The 20201-nt window shown below is 26.5% G+C and overlaps 1 protein-coding gene across 3 annotated transcripts in view; it reads left to right on the top strand.

The window, feature by feature from the left end:
• Positions 1–20201, top strand: part of LOC135922095 (polymerase delta-interacting protein 2-like) — a 154486-nt gene that overhangs the window by 75707 nt on the left and 58578 nt on the right. For all 3 annotated transcript variants that reach the window (XM_065456509.1, XM_065456508.1, XM_065456510.1), the window contains 4 exons: positions 8207–8262; positions 8445–8517; positions 8704–8811; positions 19670–19806. In XM_065456509.1, the coding sequence (XP_065312581.1) occupies positions 8207–8262; positions 8445–8517; positions 8704–8811; positions 19670–19806 (374 nt within the window). The remainder of the gene's footprint in view (positions 1–8206; positions 8263–8444; positions 8518–8703; positions 8812–19669; positions 19807–20201) is intronic.

Raw genomic sequence — 20201 nt, 5'->3', positions numbered from 1 at the left:
TATTAAAAAAATTAACCACCCACCTCCACATCTGTAGAAAATTCCTGGCGCCTGGTATTTTTCGATTTCATTAAAATTAAAAATTATATAAGTTTTAAAAAAATTAAATTTTTTAAAAAATATTTTGGCATTACCCTAAAAAGAAAAAGATGAAAAGTGAAAGTACGTAAAAAAATAATAAATAAATAATTTTATAAAATAGCCGTTAAAATTTATAAAACAAAGATATATATTTTTTAATTAATATTACTAGCAAATTTGGTCAATCGAATATTTAGTAAGTGGTCGGTTTTGAGCTCGGCATTCGAGCAAATCAGATTTTTAAATATACAGGTATAAACTATAAATAAAGAATTATACATGGATAACGCTAGCAATGCAGTATTAGTATTTAGTCATTGGGTCGGTTACAAATCGATTATTGATTACGATATTTTTAAAATATTTTTGGGATATGTTTTACACGCATTTATAATAAAACAAAAATGAAAATTTTTCAATTGATATTACTAGCAAATTTGGTATCTTGTCGGTTTTGCGCTCGGCATTCGTTCAAATCATAATATTTCCAAAATATTTTTTAGGAATGCCTAACACATCAATATATTCGTATAAAACAAAAATGAAGAGATTTTGATCAATAACGCAATATGCCTTACAAGTTTTCTATTATTTTACGATTCTAAACCTACTCATAAATTAAATATCAAAAATCAATTTGATCTGAATATATTAAGATTTCTCCTTCTCCAATTCAAGATATTTTTGAGACATTTAAATTTATGATCTTCATAGATGTTATTTTTTCTTTTCAGTTTGTTTAATGAATATAGAAGTAATTTAAATCTCATTAAATTTAAAATTTAGTTGTATTTTCAAAAATTTGATATAAATTAGGGTATTAAGACACAGTTCTAGGCATGAAGTTTGCCAAACTTTTGAAAGTACTAATTCTAAAGCTTAGGCTAATATGTAATGCAGAATATATTTTAGTTTAATCTTCAATCCTCTTGGTAAACAGTATAAATCTTTTGCGGCATAATGGAGGGCTTAGCATTTATTCCCTTATGTGATATAGGCAATGCAGAGTTGTTAACGCTCCTTTTTAAAAGTAGCTAGCTCCCGCTCCCACTCCTACCTTCTCAAAAAGAGCTAGCTCCCGCTCCCGCTACTACATTTTTAAAAGGAGCTAGCTCCCGCTCCAAGTAAGGGTGTGCCACTCCATAACCGCTCCTTTGATTTTCATTTTTTTTAGAAGGTATACAAAACAAAATCATATTTTTTTTTATCAAAAAGCTTTATTTATATTAAATGATCTATCAAAATATTTATAACCTTTTATTAGCTTTTAAAAGTAATAAATTTTCTAAATTAGAATCTAACAAACATCCACGCCTCTCCCCTAAGGCCTGTTTAATACTAAATAGGCATTCCACAGGAGCACTAGAGGGAAGCGGGGTATTGTATTTTATAAAGATATTTTTTAATTGAGGGAATTTATCAAAAATAGTATTTTGGTATCATTATTTAAAAAATATTTGTCCAATATATTTCTTCCTGATGATCAATTTCATGGAATCCAAAAAAATCTTACAAATCAATTTGTATTTAAAAGAAAGATTTTTTACTTTTAGATGTTTTTTTGGATTGAAGCTGCTCACTTTTGAAAATTAAATAATTTATTTAAACACAAAAGACATTTTGCCCTTAAATTTATTTGATCATTTGGATCAACATCTTTTAGAAGTTTAAAATATTTTTTGTATGATGGAAATGGAAATTCGATTTCTTCATCTATGATCTCTAAATCCATAATATCTAAAACTATTTTTTATTATATTTCTATAAAATGAATATTTATATGACTTACAAGATTTTCCAAAAAATTTTCAATATAAAAAGGAAAACTTGATGTTTAATATTTAAAATGATTAGATGAAAAACCAATATAAAACTAGGCTAAACATTTAATAATAGATAAATTTAAATTTATTATAATTTCATTTTTATTGAATTTTAATTAATAAATATTATTAATATTTAAAAAATAATTTAATTTATACATTAAATTTAAAGGAGCGGTGGAGCGGCGCTCTTCCACTCCAGCCCTAAAAAGAGCTAGCTCCCGCTCCCCAATTTTAAAAAGGAGGGATGTGTTTTTAAAAAAATGTAACGTTCCTGTAGCGCCGCTCCTTAACAACTCTGGGGGGCAATGCAATAACATTCCTGAAATCAGTTACTCTGAGCAATGGTAAGGATATTCTTAATTACTTCCAAAAAATGATATCAATGGAATATCAAGAGAGGCCACAAGAAGCAATTCTTAGTCCCAGACAAGAATTAAGACTCGATTTCCTCTGGAAACTTGGGAATCAGAGCACTATCCGGAGAAGAACACTCGATTAATCAATGCGAAGAATGGATTCATCATTTTTCTAATCTGGGTGGAAATAAACACCCATCAATCTGGGTATTGATTAAAAAAAATGAAATGCGAGGTGGCTACCGATGAAACCAAACTTGAACGATGGCGCGTAGGTAGTTGGACACTGAAAACAAAATCACAGAGTTATAATACCCAGATTCGGTTAAAGAAACTTTGCGAGGAATACTGTGATGGGGTGCGAAGCTTTCCATATTTTAGATTTCTTTAAATATTCGACCTAACCCATTTAATTATTATTCTAAATTAAATTTGTATATATGTTAGCGGCAATGTGTAATTTTCGGCAATGTGAGGTAGTGGTATGTGTTATTTTTGTGATATTAATAATTTTTTAAGATTAATATTTTACTTGATTAATTTATAACATTTTTTTTTTAGATATAATATAAAGTTTTTCTAATATATTTTAAAAATAAAATATTTTTTTAGGGGTATGCATTGCTAAAAAGCAATTAATAATAATCTTGATTATTAAATCTTTTTTTATAAATAATTTTCAGAAACATTTTATTTAATGTACATATATCAATTTTTCATTAAATAAAATTGAGATTAAATATCAAATAATTTATAATTCTATTTTTACGTAATATTATTGGAAAAAAAAATATATTTACTAGCTTATTACAACTCAAATTCAATTTTTCATTTTTAAAATTTAACAACTATCCAAAACCGCTTAGATATATTTTTTTACGTTTCCGGTTCACAACTATATATTTTTACGTTTCCGGTTCACAAATTAATTTTTTTGTCGCGAAAGCATTTTAACAGGGAAAGGCTAACATCCTAAACGTAATTTTGAATATAATTATATCATTGAACTCAGAATTAATTTTCCTATCCTAAACCGTTTATATGTAATTTTTTGCGTTTCCGGTTCAAAAAGCCTTTCCCCTCTAAAATGCTTTCGCGACCAATAATTATTAAACACAAAAAAATACATTTAAACGGTTTTGGATAGGAAATTTAAATCTGGGTTCAATGATATAATTATATTCAAAATTACGTTTAAGATGTTAGCCTTTTGTCTTAAATGCTTTCGCAAATTAAAAAAAACCTTAAAAAAATTTATATTTATTTACTTCTTTATCAAGTAATTACAATATATTTATACTTACTTAATATATAAAATCATAACCAAAATTAATTTAATTAAAAATATTAATTTAAAAATTAAATGCAAATTATTTCAAAGAATTTTTTAAAAAATTGAAAAGATCTTAAAATTTCCATATTTTTAATATATTATTATATAATGTTATTATTATATTTTTTCTCAAAAAAGCAATAAATCAATCAAATATCTCATTAATCATTTTCTTTGTTATTTTTATTTCAATATTATTTTGCCTTTCGTATTACCAAGCCTTTCGACTTATAGACCTACCCTGATTTTTTATATATTTATTCTTTACGTAATTTTTTTAAATATATTTTTCAAGATAATATATTTTAATATATTATTTTTTACGTAATTTTTTCTATTATAAATTTTTTGATCGCTAATTTTTTAGGTAAAAGTAACAAATGTCATAATCGTTATTGCTGAATTTTTTAAAGTAAATAGATATAAATATGTTTTGTAAACATGTTAAATTAAAATTTCAATGAAGGTGTACTATAGAAAAGTGACAATTGTCATAATTGTTATTTTTGAACTTTTGAGTTTTTTTAAAGTAAATACAAATTAAAATTTCAGTGAAGGTGTAAGAAAAGTGACAATTGTCATAATTGTTATTTTTAAATTTTTTTTTAGTTTTTCAAAGTAAATAGGTAAAAATGTTTTGCAAACATGTTAAATTAATATTTCAGTGAAGGTATACTATAGAAAAGTGACAATTATCATAATTGTTATTTTTGAAATTTTTTGGGGAAAAAAAAATTCCCACCCATTCAAATTTCTCTGATTTGGTAAATATTATTTATAAATAATAAAGAATTTACCCCTATCAAAAAACTAAAAGTGCGTATATGGTTCACAAAAATATAAAAAAATTTATAAAAAAGAGTATAAACCCAAAGAAAATTTAAAGCATAAACTGGCCAAAGGCCTTTAAAGAGAGAGCCTAGCATTATTCAATAAAATTTAGTAAAAAAAATTTCCCAAAGGCCTTCATTTCTCGAAAAAAATGATAAACTTATATTGTTTGAATATAATCTTAGTAATTGTTTAAAATAAATTTAAATATGAGAGCTAAAAGTATTTAATGTGCGCTATAATGCAACATTGAAAAATGTTAAAATTTATTTCGTTTATAAATATATTATTGAAAATGTATTTCGAAAAGCTATTTAATACTTTGATAGATTTACATTTCAATATTAGCTCTAACTTGTAATTCTAGATCGTTCACTAAAGTGAATAAATATTTAAAATATATTTACTCACAGAATTGAAATAAATAAGTCAAAGATATTTTAGTTAGTTGATATACAAATAACCGATACAGGATTCTATATTTAAATATATTTCGCAGTTAGTTTTTGAAAAAAATAAATTAATCTTAAAAATATTTTAATTATACATCGGCCTACTTATTATAAATTATGTTAAAAAAACATTTTCTGATGCTATGAAGATTAAAGTTTAATCATAATAATGGAATTTTTTATCATTTGAAGTGATAAATGTATTCATAATAAAATCTCGAGTTTAATCAAATCAAGACATTGACGATTTGCAGGAAAATAACTCATCATTAATTATGAATATATATAAAAGCGAATTTAGGAATTTTATTTTTGATATTACTGTTAGTGTCTATAAAATATAAAACATATCTAAACTGAAATTTTTATTTAACATGTTTACAAAACATATTTTTACCTATTTACTTTAAAAAAAGTTCAAAAATAACGATTATGACAATTGTCACTTTTCTATAGTACACCTTCATTGAAATTTTAATTTAACATGTTTACAAAACATATTTTATCCTATTTACATTAAAAAAACTCAAAAACGTTCAAAAATAACGATTATGACAATTGTCACTTTTCTATAGTACACCTTCATTGAAATATTAATTTAACATGTTTGCAAAACATATTTTTACCTATTTACTTTAAAAAAACTCAAAAAAGTTCAAAAATAATGATTATGACAATTGTCACTTTTATAGTACCCCTTCACTGAAATTTTAATTTAACATGTTTGCAAAACATATTTTTACCTATTTACTATAAAAAAACTCAAAAAAGTTCAAAAATAACGATTATGACAATTGTCACTTTTCTATAGTACACCTTCATTGAAATTTTAATTTAACATGTTTACAAAACATATTTTATCCTATATTTACATTAAAAAAACTCAAAAAAGTAAAATAACGATTAAGACAATTGTCACTTTTCTGTACACCTTTACTGAAATATTGATTTAACATAATTACAAAACATATTTTTACCTATTTACTTTATCAAAAAGTTCAAAAATAACGATTATGACATTTGTCACTTTTACCTAAAAAATTAGGGATCAAAAGATATATCAAGAAAAAATTTACGTAAAAAATAATTTTAAAAATATATACTTAAAAATCATATAACACAAAAAATAAAAAATATTTAGCGATCAAAAGATATATTAAGAAAAAATTTAAGTAAAAAATAAATATATAAAAAATCATTTTATAAATATATATTAAAAATCATTTTATAAATATATATTAAAAATCAATCAAAAAATATATTTAAGAAAATAATATAACAAATTAAAATATATTTAAAAAAAGTACCAATCAAAAAATTTATTTAAAAAATAATATAACAATTTAAAATATATTATCTCAAAAAATATATTTAAAAAAATTACGGAAAAAATAAATATATAAAAAATCATTTAAAAAATATATTTAAAAAAATAATATTACAAATACTAAATATAAAAATAAAATCATAAATTCAATATTAATTAATGAATAAAATTTAGATATAAATTGTAAGTAATTAGGGGGTATCAGTCATTGAGAATATGAAGCTGAGGTAATTGGATTTTATTATATTGAGGGCTAATCTTTGACGTAGGTAGTAACCCTCGTTGGGATCTTCGGTCCTAGTAGAGATCCGTTTCCCCAGCTCTTTAAAGAAGGAAAATATTTTATCTCAAAAAATATTATTAAAAAAATCATCTAACACAAAATAGTGATCAAAAGCTAAAAAAATTGAAAATACCTTAACAATCTTAAAAATATTATTTATAAAATATATCTAACAAAATCTATAAATTATATAAATAAATTTATAATAATAAATTAATATTAAATAAATAATAAATTAATCTCAAATAAATTTATTAATTTGTAAAATAGAATTAAAATCACCCTGCCTACCACTAACTCACATTGCCGAAAATATTCAGGCAATGTATGTATACATAAATTACATATTGCCGCTAATATATATGTACATAATGATTATTTACCAATAAAATAAATATATCTTTTACAAAATTTTGTACTTAATATCGTAATTGTAGATGGGTATTGTATTTATTATTATAGCAATAATTTTTACCAAAATATTAAATACATGGTTTTTTTATGGGGGTTTTTTCCCAGTACCACTTTAAACATCAGCATTTTATCGCATTTTTCATGGAGGATATATAAGAAATCTTTAAATAATGAATTAGATTCTAAATTCTTTTAGCTTATTAATAAATATATTTTTAATATTTTTTTCTAAAATACCAATTTGTCTTTATCTTATAAATATGAGTGTATTCATTATATTGCAAATAAAAATATGCTTTTATTATTAGGTCTTAAGTAAATTTTATAAACATGAAAAAAAAATCTGGGGGTTTATCCGGGATTTGAATTAATTTTATGTTGGCAAAATTCTCCTTTAATTTCGTACAATATATTTTAACAATTTGAAAAAACCTTTCTTTTTCTTCTTTTTTTACAATTCGATTAACTTTAATAATTAAAAATTTGAATATTAAAAAACATTTTGTCGATTGACACGATAATCACAACAATATTATTCATACAATCCATTTTATTCAATTTAAATTTTGCGATCCTTAAATTTGTTGGCTTATTGGAGATTTGATCATACTCTCGTTCGTTAACCTACTTCAAGGCTCTTAACCTGGTTCCTATATAGTTTTTAGGTCATATCATCCTATATCCGTACCACATGAGTTTGTTCATCATGATCTTTGTTTTAATGGGTACTACCTTTAAATTCCTTACTATATTTGTATTCCGTATTTTATCCTTTTTTGATACCCCAGCTATCATCCTTCGCATTCTCATCTCCATTGTCTGTAGACTTTTCTCTTCTGATTCTTTGCTTAGCCATGTTTCCGAATATATTTGGCTGTAGTATGGAACTATATTTTCTCCTTTAATTTATGTGTAATAATATATTGCAGATTATATCATACTATATAAAAATTTTAAAAAAAATTAAAATATAATAACGCATAGAATAAATTTACTAAACAATAAAATATTATATGATTTCTTATTTATAAAATAAAAACCTATATGAAAAAAAACGCCTGAAAATAGAAATCTACTTGAACCTGTTTAAAGTTTATAAAGGTTCGGTTGACTAATTTTTAAAAACGGTTCGGTGCAGGTTCAGTGTTCAGTTAAAAATTAAATTATATTGGTTCGGTGCGGTTTCCAAAATTCGATTCGACACTGATTATATCAAAATAAATTTTATTTCAAATAAATGAATTCTTATAAATTGCATATTATTTCTTAACAAAAATTATAACTATTTTTTGACAAAAAAAAGGTTACTCACAAACGTATTACCAGGTCCTCATAGATTCCAGGGACTGGCCTTTTATAGTAAAAAAAATAAAAAAAATAATATAAAGTTTTTAGGATTTATTACCTTGATTTCCGGGAATGGTTGCTTATAAAACGAGATCAAATATTTCTAATTAAAATTTATAACGGTTACTATTAAAACTGATTTTATAAAATCCATTTGTCAAATAATCAACCAATTAAATCTATTAATTTGTCAGGGTCAACAATCAGAATCTGTTACCTTTTTAGGTGGACAACAAAATAGTAGGGCATCCCTCTATGCTGTTCCAGGTAATATTTTAGAACTTTAACTCATTTATTTTTTTTACTTTTTAAAATTATTTCATTCATTTCTTATTCGGTTGAAAAAGTAACCTCTAGAAGTTCAAGATCTCATTTATACCCCCCCCCCCTTTCTCGTTTATTTATTTATTAGACAATTGATTATGAATAAAATTGTTTTGTTTTATTATTTAGGTTTGGATTACGTTAGTCACGATGACATTTTACCTTACACAACAACTGAAGAATTTCCATTTTACCACGAACTGTTTAACCGGTTTATAAATTACAACCCCGATAAAAGTAAGAACCAATATTTCAAATTACATATATCCTTCACAAATGGCATACTAGAAATTCTTAACTTGTTTAATATTCAAACTGAATCCTTGATCTAGACCTAAAACAAAATTTTTTATTCGATTTGATAAGTATTTAACGAATATGAATGACAAAATTAAATCCTAATATGAATAAGGAAAATTTATTATCCATGGAATAATTTTTATCTATTATTCGAAATTATTCTTATAATTTAATTTAAAATTATTCGTATTTGCATTTTTGAAAATATTGTTAAAGAATTTAATTTTCCAACGAAGATACTTATAACTTATTTTAAAAAAATATCTAAGATGGAAGATATTTTTTTTAAAGTTTAAAGATCAAAATTTATCAAGGATTAAATAAGATAATGGATGCATTTCTTTAACAGCATAATAGATTATTAAATTTTTTTGAGATTTCTTTTTATAATTTGAAAACTATGGTGCTTTTTGAGTTATTGTTTTTCAGTTTTCATAATTTCTTTTTGTTTTCTGTTTGTATAATACTTTATAGATGACATGTAATTTTTATTAAATTTTAGATGACATCAATGAAATAAAAAAATAAATATTTTAGAATAGAGATTTTTTAAACAACATTCCTTTATTTTTAATATATTTTTTCTTATTATTTTCAATTCTAGTTAATTTTTTTATATATTATTTTCATTTCATTATCAATCATCTTTCTAGATTTACTAAATGAATATGATATTGAATTATGCTTGACCAAATTAGATAATGATACTACAGAGTAATGTTGTTAAACGGCTCGTTTTGAGCCTAAAAACGGCTAACTAAATATTTTATCCAGAAAAATATTAAGCAAGTCTGAAGATTTTGTTCATAGAAGGCACAAAGGTCTAGCCATATATTAGTTAAATTTTGAGGTTTAGGCGATATTTTTCTGGCTAAGTATTGAGTTAGCCGTTTTTAAAAATCGGCTCAAAACGAGCCGTTTAACAACACTACTTACTACATAGTCACATATAAATTTGTGGTTATCTTTACACTTCATTAATTATATTATTGGTATTAGTATGTTCCTGTTGGGTGAGTTCAATTAATTTTCCATTTAATATGCTCGATTTTCTTAAATTATATCTTCGATAACTTGATTTATAATTTTTGAAATAATGATAGATGTGTAGAGGTCTGCAAAGTGATTTTATCACAGTCCGAGCCCAAATTATAAAAAAAAATTTTCGACTTATTTTTTTTTTTCAATTATACCCTAATCCAAATTTTTTAAAATTTGAGTGTGATTATTATAATATCCAAAAAACAATTAAAAATTATGTGTATTATCTTAATTAAAAGTTTATTTTCCTCCATAATGTAATATATTATATTAAGTTGTATTTTTTTAAATTGGAAGTATATACCTTTTATTCAGGTTAAATATTAAAAAGTTGAAATACAATCAAATTTAAAAATTATTGCGATTATATAAAAATAATATGCATGATATAATGATATTATAAAGATATATCAATATCATGTCATTGTCAATAGTGTCACGCATTGGCGTACGCAGCGGGGAAGGGGACAACCCCCCCCCCCCCCCCCCCCCCCCCCCCCCCATCCAAAAAATGCAGATGCCGATATATTTTTCAAAAATATTATTGTTTATATTTTATTATATTTATTCATATCTCTTTCTTTTTAAATTTTTATATTATTACCTTTTTCATTTACTAATTTATTTTATCAATTAATTTCATTTTCAAGTTTTCCTTGGCGTAATATTTATCAATTTCCCGGTATTATATTTTTTCACCATTTTCAAATTTCTAGTCATGGATATTAGACTTTTTTTTAAAAACACTGAAGATAGTAAAAATCTACCAAAAAGCCAAAAAGTATAGTATAATTAATAAAATTTTAATATTAAAATATTTTTAGCAAAACCCATTTCATCACTTATTGATAAAAACAGGGTTAAAATCGCAAAAAACTAACTATTGAGGCTATTTTATATTGTGGCTTGCAAGGCCTAGCATTACGTGGCCACAAGGATTCAGGAAGCTTAAATTTTAATAATAATGATAACGAAGGTAATTTTCGTGGACTTTTAAAATTTAAAGCATTAGGAGATCCTGTATTAATGGAGAGCCTCATTAATGGCAATAAAAATGCTACCTATCTTAGCCCTAGGATACAAAATGAAATAATTGATATTTGCAACAATATCATTTTCGAAAAATTGATTGCTGAAATCAATTCTGCCCCATGCTTCTTAATTTTGGCATATGAGACCACGGACATTGCTGGCATTGAGCAGATGTCATTGTGTGCGCGATTTGTAGACACACATAATAACATTATCAAGGAAACGTTTCTACAATTTATTCCTGTTTCAAGCATGACTGGGTCTGCTTTAGCTGATGTAATTTTGAGAATCTTAAAAAATTAAAAGTAATAATTAATCTTATTATAAAATTATTTTCAAAAATATAGCTTAATATAAATATGATACGTGAGCAAGAGTATGATGGAACACGTACATTGAGTGGGCAATTCAATGGGCTTCAGGCATTTATTAAAAAAAATGCCCAACAGCTATATATGTCCACTGTGCTACCCATTCACACAACTTAGCAATATCGGATTCATGTTCTTTACCATTGATATCAAATTGCTTAGGTATATTTTTAATTATTTAAATTAAATTTTTTATATTTATATAGGTAAAATATCTAGCATCCATGAGATGTTTAGATACCCCAAGCTTTAAAATATTTTGAACAGAATTATATCTGAAACTCCTTGCCCAACAAGGAGAAAAAAATTGCAAAAAGCTTGTCCAACAAGATGGAGTCTTCGACATCAAGCAGTAACAGCTTTTATGGAGTTAGAAGAGCCGATTATTAATGCTCTTACAGAAATATCACAATGGTCTGAAAGAGATATTTCTTCAGAAGCAAGCAAGTTACTGGATTCAATACTTATACCAAATTTTTTTTTCGCATTAGAATGTATTAATAAATTATTTAATTATACAACTATTTTATGTAATACTTTTCAAAAACCTGATATTGATTTGATTGAGATGATGAGAATAGCAGACAATTTTATTAGAACTCAAGAAAATTAGAGCTAATGCTGATGAGGAATTTCATATTTTATATGTTAGTGTTAAATCAAAAGCAAAGCTATACGAGTTCAATATTTGTCTCCCTCGACTTGCAGCAAGGCAACCTTATCGTCCAAATATTAATATAGGGTCAATAGAAGAATATTATAAAATAAATGTCTTTGTACCTCTTTTGAATACATATATAACCCAATTTAATGAACGGTTTTTAATTCATCAAGCTGCACTTACCAATCTGCAGTTATTACTTCCGCAAAAGCCCTCTGAACCTTTTTCAGATGGTGATAGAAAAAAATAAAATATTTGGCAGATTTTTATCATGAAGACGTTAATGTATCTCATGATGCTTTATTAACTGAATGCTAACTATGGTATAAAAGATTAACTATGGTTGATATAGTCCCAAAAAATGGTATGGATGCTTTGCATCATTTCAAACATCTTTTAGATTATTTTCCCAATATATTAAATTTTTATATATATTAGCAACTCTTCCCATTAGTACTGCAACTAATGAGAGAACATTCTCTTCTTTAATTTGACGCCAAGCACGGATGAGATAATTGAAAAATTAGCTCAATCCCAACGAAGATTGGATTTTACATTATAAAAATATAATGTTTCTATAATATTTTTTGTGCAATCATTTTTTTATGTCTTATATATTTTTCTTTTACATAAATTAATTATTCATATTTCATTAAAATTTTTTATACTTTATATATAAATTTTAAAGGCTCAAAAAATTTAAATTTCTATTATGGGTTATTTATTTTATAGTCATTCATATCCTGGTTATATCTACTTAATATTTTATAATTCAGATTTATTTAAAGTATTTATATGCCGCCGGTTATATCCGTTTAATAATTTTTATTTCAAATTTATTTTTATATACCGGTTTATATATTTAATTTTTTATAATTCATATTAATTTAAATTTGTATATTAGAAATAGTTATTAGTCCTAATAAATTTATGCTTGATATTTTTAAATAACAATAATTATATTTTAAAACATTTTAATTATCCCCCCCCCCCCACACTAAATTCCTGCGTACGCGCATGGTGTTACGTGATATATAAATAATGACGAGTCGAGTTTGTCAGGCTTTAAACAGTCCTCCTATCTTCAAATCCTACCAGCCGCTGAAAGCGCTCTTTCACTGCTAGCCGAGGAAGCAGGAATTGACAGGATTAAGAACCAAAACTGTTAAAACGGGAAAGTCGTTTATAAGTCTTTCACCATTTGAGAAGGTTATTTTAAATATTGAAAATTGAGGCTATTTAATTAAATAGATATTAGTATATTTTATTAGGCGCGTACGCAGGAATTTGGTCTAAGGGGGGGGGGGGGTAATTTATTTTTTTATTTTTTTTTTCTCTTTAGCTTTCACCTTTTCTGGTGGTAAGCTCCTTTAACATCTCTCTCCACTTTATGTTATTAATACAATCTCTTTTATCTAATTTATACTTCTTTATATTGGCTCTAACTTTATGGTCCCATTGAAGTTTTGGCCTTCCTCTTTTACGTTTGCCCATCACTTCCAAACTCTTAACTTTATTTCCTATGTAGTTCATAGGCCTTCTCATTGTGTGCCCATACCACCTAAGTCTATTTACCATTAACTTAGTCTTAATGGGCACTACCTTTAAACTACTTAGTATTCTTGTACTGCGCACTTTATCCTTTCTTGTTACCCCAGCAATCATCCTCAGCATTCTCATCTCCATGGTTTGTAGACTTCTCTCGTCTGATTCTTTGGTTGGCCATGTTTCCGAACTATATAGAATAGTTGGTTGTATTATGGAACTGTAAATTTTTCCCTTTAATTTGTGTGGGATTCTTTTATCAAATAGCACTCCAGATAAAGATCTCCACTTTAGCCACCCTTGATTAATCTTACTCTTTATCTCTTTTTCTATTGTGCCGTTTGTTTGTATAGTGGAGCCCAAATATTTGCAGCTTTCAATTGCCGATATCTGCCATTCATTTATATCAATACTCTCTGTTTCATCTCCTCCTATCACCATATACTCCGTCTTTTCTCTATTTACTTTTAATCCGTGCGTTTCTAGGATATTTATTCAACTCACTAGTCTTTCTTTCATTTCATCCTTAGATTCGGCAAGTATCACAATATCATCTGCAAATATCATATTCCACGGGACTGTTTGAGGTATAGGCTGTGCTAATACATCTATTACTGTAATGAAGAGAAGTGGGCTGAGAGCCGACCCTTGATGAACAACTTCGGCTATTGTGAAGCCTGCTGAAGTACCTGTTGTGCTACGGACCATTGTTGTATGGCTCATATACATATCCTGTATTATTCTTATATATTTTTCGGGAACATTTTTGTGGCTAATAAAATTTTTTAAAAAATATTATTGTTTTTTAAAAATATCAAGCATAAATTTATTAGGACTAATAACTATTTCTAATACACAATTTAAATTAATGTGAATTATAAAAAAATTATATGTAAAGAAACACTTTAATGACCCAAAATAGAAATTTAAATTTTTTGAGCCTTTACACAAAAAGTTTCTTAGGAATAATTGCATTTTGTATGTTATACATTTACAATGTAAAATCCAATCTACGTTGTGATTGAAATTTTTCAATTATCAAATCCTTGCTTGTCGTCAAATGCCTATGAATATTCAAAAGATCCAAACCTTTCAATCTACTTTCAGATGTTGTACTTCTTGGCATGTTTTTCGGAGACCTGCAGGCCCGGCCCCCGGACCGGGCAGTATTTAAATTTGTTTAAATATACTCGGGCCGGGCCCAAATTTTTTTTAAAAAAACACCCAAGCCGGGCCTATATTATTTTAAAAAAACACCCAATCCGGACTATATTTTTTAAAACAGCCTATATTTGAAATCGTTATTATTAGCTATAAAAATCAAATATAAATATAATTTATTTTTAAAAAATCTGGGCTGGGCCTGAAAATTTTTTAAAAAAAGCCGAGTGGGGCCTAAAATTTTTTTTTTAAAAAGCCGGGCCGGGCCTGAAATTTTTTTAAAAAAAGCCTAGGCCGGGCCGTAAAAAATCTTTAAAAATAATCCTGGCCGTGCTTTGCAAACTGTACTTCTCCAGGCCTCTGTTATTCTTCTTAAAAAAGAGAAAGTTCTCTCATTAGTTTACTAATGGGAAGAGTTTATAAACCCTTTTAATACATTGGGAATTTAATCTAAAATGTGTTTGAAATAATGCAGAGCATCCATAACATTTTTTGGGACTATACCAACCATAGTTAATCTTATAAACATAGTTATTCAGCTAGTAAGGCATCATAAGATACTTTAACATATACATAATAAAAATCTAACAAATTTTTTTTCTATCACCATCTGAAAAAGGTTGGGAAGGCTTTTGTGGAAGTTATTTGCAGATTAGTAAGTGCTGCATGATGAATTAAACATTCATTTATTTGGGTTATAAATGTATCTGTATTTAAGATATACTCTTCTACTGATCCTATATTAATGTTTTAACGATGAGCTTGCCTTACTACAAGTCGATGGAGACTAATATTAAACACGTATAGCTCTGCTTTTGACTCAACAATAAAATATGAAATTCTTCATCAACATAAGCCCTAATTTCCTTGAGTTCTGATAAAATGCTCTCCGCTATTCTCATTTTCTTAATCTAGTCAATGTCATGTTTTTGAAAAGTAATACTTAAAATAGTTGTATAATTAAATAATACATTCTAATGAGAATAAAATTTGGAATAAGCATTGTATCCAATAATTTTCTTGCTTCTGAAGAAATATTTCTTTCAGGCCATTGTGTTATTTCAGTAATAGCAAATAATTGGCTCTTCTAACTCCTTAAAAGCTGTTACTGCTTGATGGCAGAGACTCTATCTCGTTGCACTTGCAATTTCTTTTTCCCTGTTGGACAAGAAGTTTCATAAATAATTATTATATGACTAGAAATTTGAAAATGGTAGATAAATATTACGCCACTAAAAATTTGAAAATAATAAATATTACGCCGGAAAACTTGAAATCGAATTTAATTGATAAAATAACTTAGTAGATAAATGAATAAATGTAATTAAATATATATTTAATGGTTCCACGTCAATTCGGCGCGGAAAATTCGGCGCACGACAATTCGGCGCAGAAAACTCGGCGCGGCGTCAATTCGGCGCATCGTCAACTCAGCGCGGCGACAACTCGGCGCAACGTCAATTCAGCGCGGCGACAACTCAGCGCAACGTCGATTCGGCGCAACGTCAATTCGGCGCAACGTCAATTCGGCGCAACGTCAATTCAGCGCGGCGACAACTCAGCGCAACGTCAATTCGGCGCGGCGACAACTCGGCGCAACGTCTATTCGGCGCGGCGACAATTCGGCGCAACATCAATTCAGCGCGGCGACAATTCGGCGCAACGTCAATTCAGCGCAACGTCAATTCGGCGCGTATCTAATACAGTTGCAATTTATTATAAATTTATTAGTGTAAAAAAAAGGATGATTAAATAGAAATGATTTTGAATGTTGGTCATATTAATTATTTCTTCGTATTTTTTTTTACAAAAATCTCAATTTTATTTACTAAATGTGTAATATCAATAAAAAAAATTAACAACCAATATTTATACCGATTTCCTTGCTGGACCAATTTACCACATTATAAGGTAGGAGAGACTGGGGTTAATTGGACCGATTTTTATAAAATTGGCTATATCTCCTGGTTTTTTAGATAATATAAAAAATATATATGATTAGATACCTAAACTATACTCTATAAAGATTCCTTATAAAAAATTTAAGAATATAATCATTTTTTTTGAATTTTACTTTTTGTAAAAGAAAAATTTTGTCCAACAAGCCCCAATAGCGGGTAAATTAAGGCAAGTTATATATAAAAATTGAAACTTAATTTTGGTTAATTTAATAAACATTTTATATTTTTTTCATTATTAACTGCCATAATTGACGTGTATGGTTTAGCAAGCCCTGCTAACTCTAAATTTCTGGATATAATAAATACTCAATAAACTTTCCCAAATTATAAAAACTTCATCAATATTTTATTTCTTAAATAAAATTTTTAATAATTATTTCAAAAGATTTTTTGTCTATAGACGTAAACTAATAAAAACTATATTATGATAAAATTTTAACCTTCTGGTGTATTTAATTTTAAGAAGAGATTAAGTGGTTTGCCAAGCCCCGGTACCTAACCCCAGTCTCCCCTATTTTGATTAGTAGCCAATATTATCTAAGCGAGATTTTGCTCTAAATGTATGAAAAGTTTGGACTTATATCTCTAATCTTACATGTTATTATGGCTAAAATCTTAATCGACCCAAATCGGACGTTTAACAACACTAATGTTGATCCAATAAAATTCAAATTAAGACTTATTCATTTTTTAGATTTATTAAAAATCCTTAAAATAATTCTATTAATCATTTTAAATATATATTATGTTTAATTAATTAATCTATTATAAAATAATCAAAAACGAATTATCGCACAAAAGCAATTTCATGGCTATTTATGATTGGTATTTAGGATTTATGCTAAGAAATCATAATATCTCCTTTATGTCCAAAATGTTTATTAAATTAACCTAAATTAAGTTTCAATTTTTATATATAATTTGCTTCAATTTATAAGTATTATGAAATTTTTAACAATAAAACAATTAAATAATTCTATACGTATCATTATTAATAAATAAAAATGCATTTCAATTTATTATGGCTAAAAAAACCAATGATTTAGGAAGCCCCTTGAATTTGCCCCACCCCGCTATTGGGGCTTTTTGGATATTCTTAAAATTTTTATAAGGTACCTTTATAGAGTATAGTTTTAGGAGGTATCTAATCATATATTATTTTTTATATTATATAAAAAAAACAGGAGCTAAATTTTGCAAAAATCGGTCCAATTAACCCCAGTCTCCCCTACCTTATAATGTGGTAAATTGGTCCAGCAAGGAAATCGGTATAAATATTGGTTGTTAATTTTTTTTATTGATATTAAACATTTAGTAAATAAAATTGAGATTTTTGTAAAAAAAAATACGAAGAAATAATTAATATGACCAACATTCAAAATCATTTCTATTTAATCATCCTTTTTTTTATACTAATAAATTTATAATAAATTGCAACTGTATTAGATACGCGCCGAATTGACGCCGCGCCGAGTTGTCGCCGCGCTGAATTGATGATGCGCCGAATTGACGCCGCGCCGAGTTTTCTGCGCCGAATTTTGCGCGCCGAATTGACGTGATACCATATTTAATATGAGATACGAATAAATATTAACTAATATAAAATATTATAAACATTAATATTTTTGAAATATATCCGGCATCTGCATTTTTTGGCTTGGGGAGGGGGATTAAAGTATGAATAATAACAGGCAGAAAATATAACAAAACTTAAACGGATGTTATGTAAAATAAAATTGAAAATGTCATCTTATTCTGATTGACATTTTAATGATGAAATGTGTTTGATAAAAAATAACATGTTTTTTTAATTGACATTATGAATTAAAATAATTATTTAGGATATTTATATTTATTTATTGGCAACCCATGCAGACCTCTAGATGAATGGCGATTTAATAACATATAGTTGTTCGGAAAATTGTTATAAAGACAACGTCATATGTTTACCCTATCTTAAAATATCAAAACTCGGAATAAATTTTTGATTACAACTTTAAAGTAATATTTATAATTTTGATACTAATTAAATTAACTAATATAATTTTTTTAAAGTATCTGTATCTTTTTGAATGCTAAGTTTATTAAGATACAGATATTTTTAAATAATTTGTATTTTAGATACAAGATTCTTTAGAAAAGTTTAAAGATGTAAAAGTATCTTGTATCTTATATAAAAAAATATTCACGATACTACCCAACCCCGTGGTTCCAGAGTGAGGGTGATATGGATCAATTTTACTACAGAATCCAGGGGAGATTTATTCTTTATTTGCATGACGAATGGTGTATAATTAAAGTCAGGAAATATGTTAAAAATTATAATTCTATAAATTATACAATTGTAATAATATGTTGACTATATAGTATAAATAAATATAATAAATGGACAAAAAGAATATATCTTTAACCACTGATTTTATAGGAACAGAGTTACTTAAATACTTAGGTAATACGCAAGTGATTTGACAAATTTTAAAATCGAAAAAGGATCATAATAAATTATATAAGATTTATTTGTTCAAATACATCAATTTTTATAATTTGCTTATTGAGGTGTGTACCACCCATTTTTTAATACTACATAAAATGATAAGTAATGTTAAGGAGCAACCCATATTTAGGATTTTATATTTGATGGTTACCGAAATTTAATATTTAAATTCATTTTTAAACGATACAAGGTATAAGTTTTAATTTGATACTAGTTTATTATTTACAATTAGGTAGTTTTCAATAAATCATTAATATAATATAACCGTAAACCGTAAAATTAGGCCATTTTTTAAATCCAAATAAAACATAGGAGACTAAAATGTAAGCTAGTTTAAGTAAAATTTCAAAAGGAAATGCTGGGCCGAATCATGATATATTTGACATGGAATATCTATTAATAATCATTTTTGAACGAACAAGGCTGAATTTATATTAAATGCGATGCGATAAAATCGTTAGCGATTTAACATTAATCAGATGATTATTTATTTTTTCCTTATTAATGTCAATAATTCTAATTTTATTAGATCCGAGATTTAAGCCTAAAGAAACCTTAAAGATTTGGCAGGAAAAAAATTATTCGTGGTTGGAATTGACAGAGGTTCACAAGGAGATTACGGAAGGAATCAGGGTTACTGTATTGCCATTCTTCATGGGACGTAGAGTATATTTATTTTGTCCTTATTTTTCAAATATAGCGGCTCGATAATTGTAGTGCTCCAAATGACATTTAAAAATTGATTTATATATGGATAGATGTTATTAGGCGCTTCTACACAACCCTAAACCACTGACAATGCTAACCCCCTATTTTCTCCCTACCCTCCTAAATTTTTTTAGCCTTAAATTATCTCGGCCTTCCTGAATTTTTTAACCTCTGGTGTATTACAAAGATAATCTTTGAACTAAATTGACTCGAAACAACTTTTTAATACATAAAAAAATTTAATTCCTAATCAGACATTCAAAAATAAATTAAAAATAATGTAAATCAGAAATGTATTAGTATCGGACCAATATTTATGGCATCGATCAATATCGGTCGATACTTACAATTTT

This window comes from Gordionus sp. m RMFG-2023, chromosome 1 (assembly GCF_954871325.1).
Source record: "Gordionus sp. m RMFG-2023 chromosome 1, tfGorSpeb1-WG-v2, whole genome shotgun sequence".
Classification (NCBI taxonomy): domain Eukaryota; kingdom Metazoa; phylum Nematomorpha; class Gordioida; order Chordodea; family Parachordodidae; genus Gordionus; species Gordionus sp. m RMFG-2023.
This window is presented reverse-complemented; position numbering and strand designations above follow the sequence as displayed.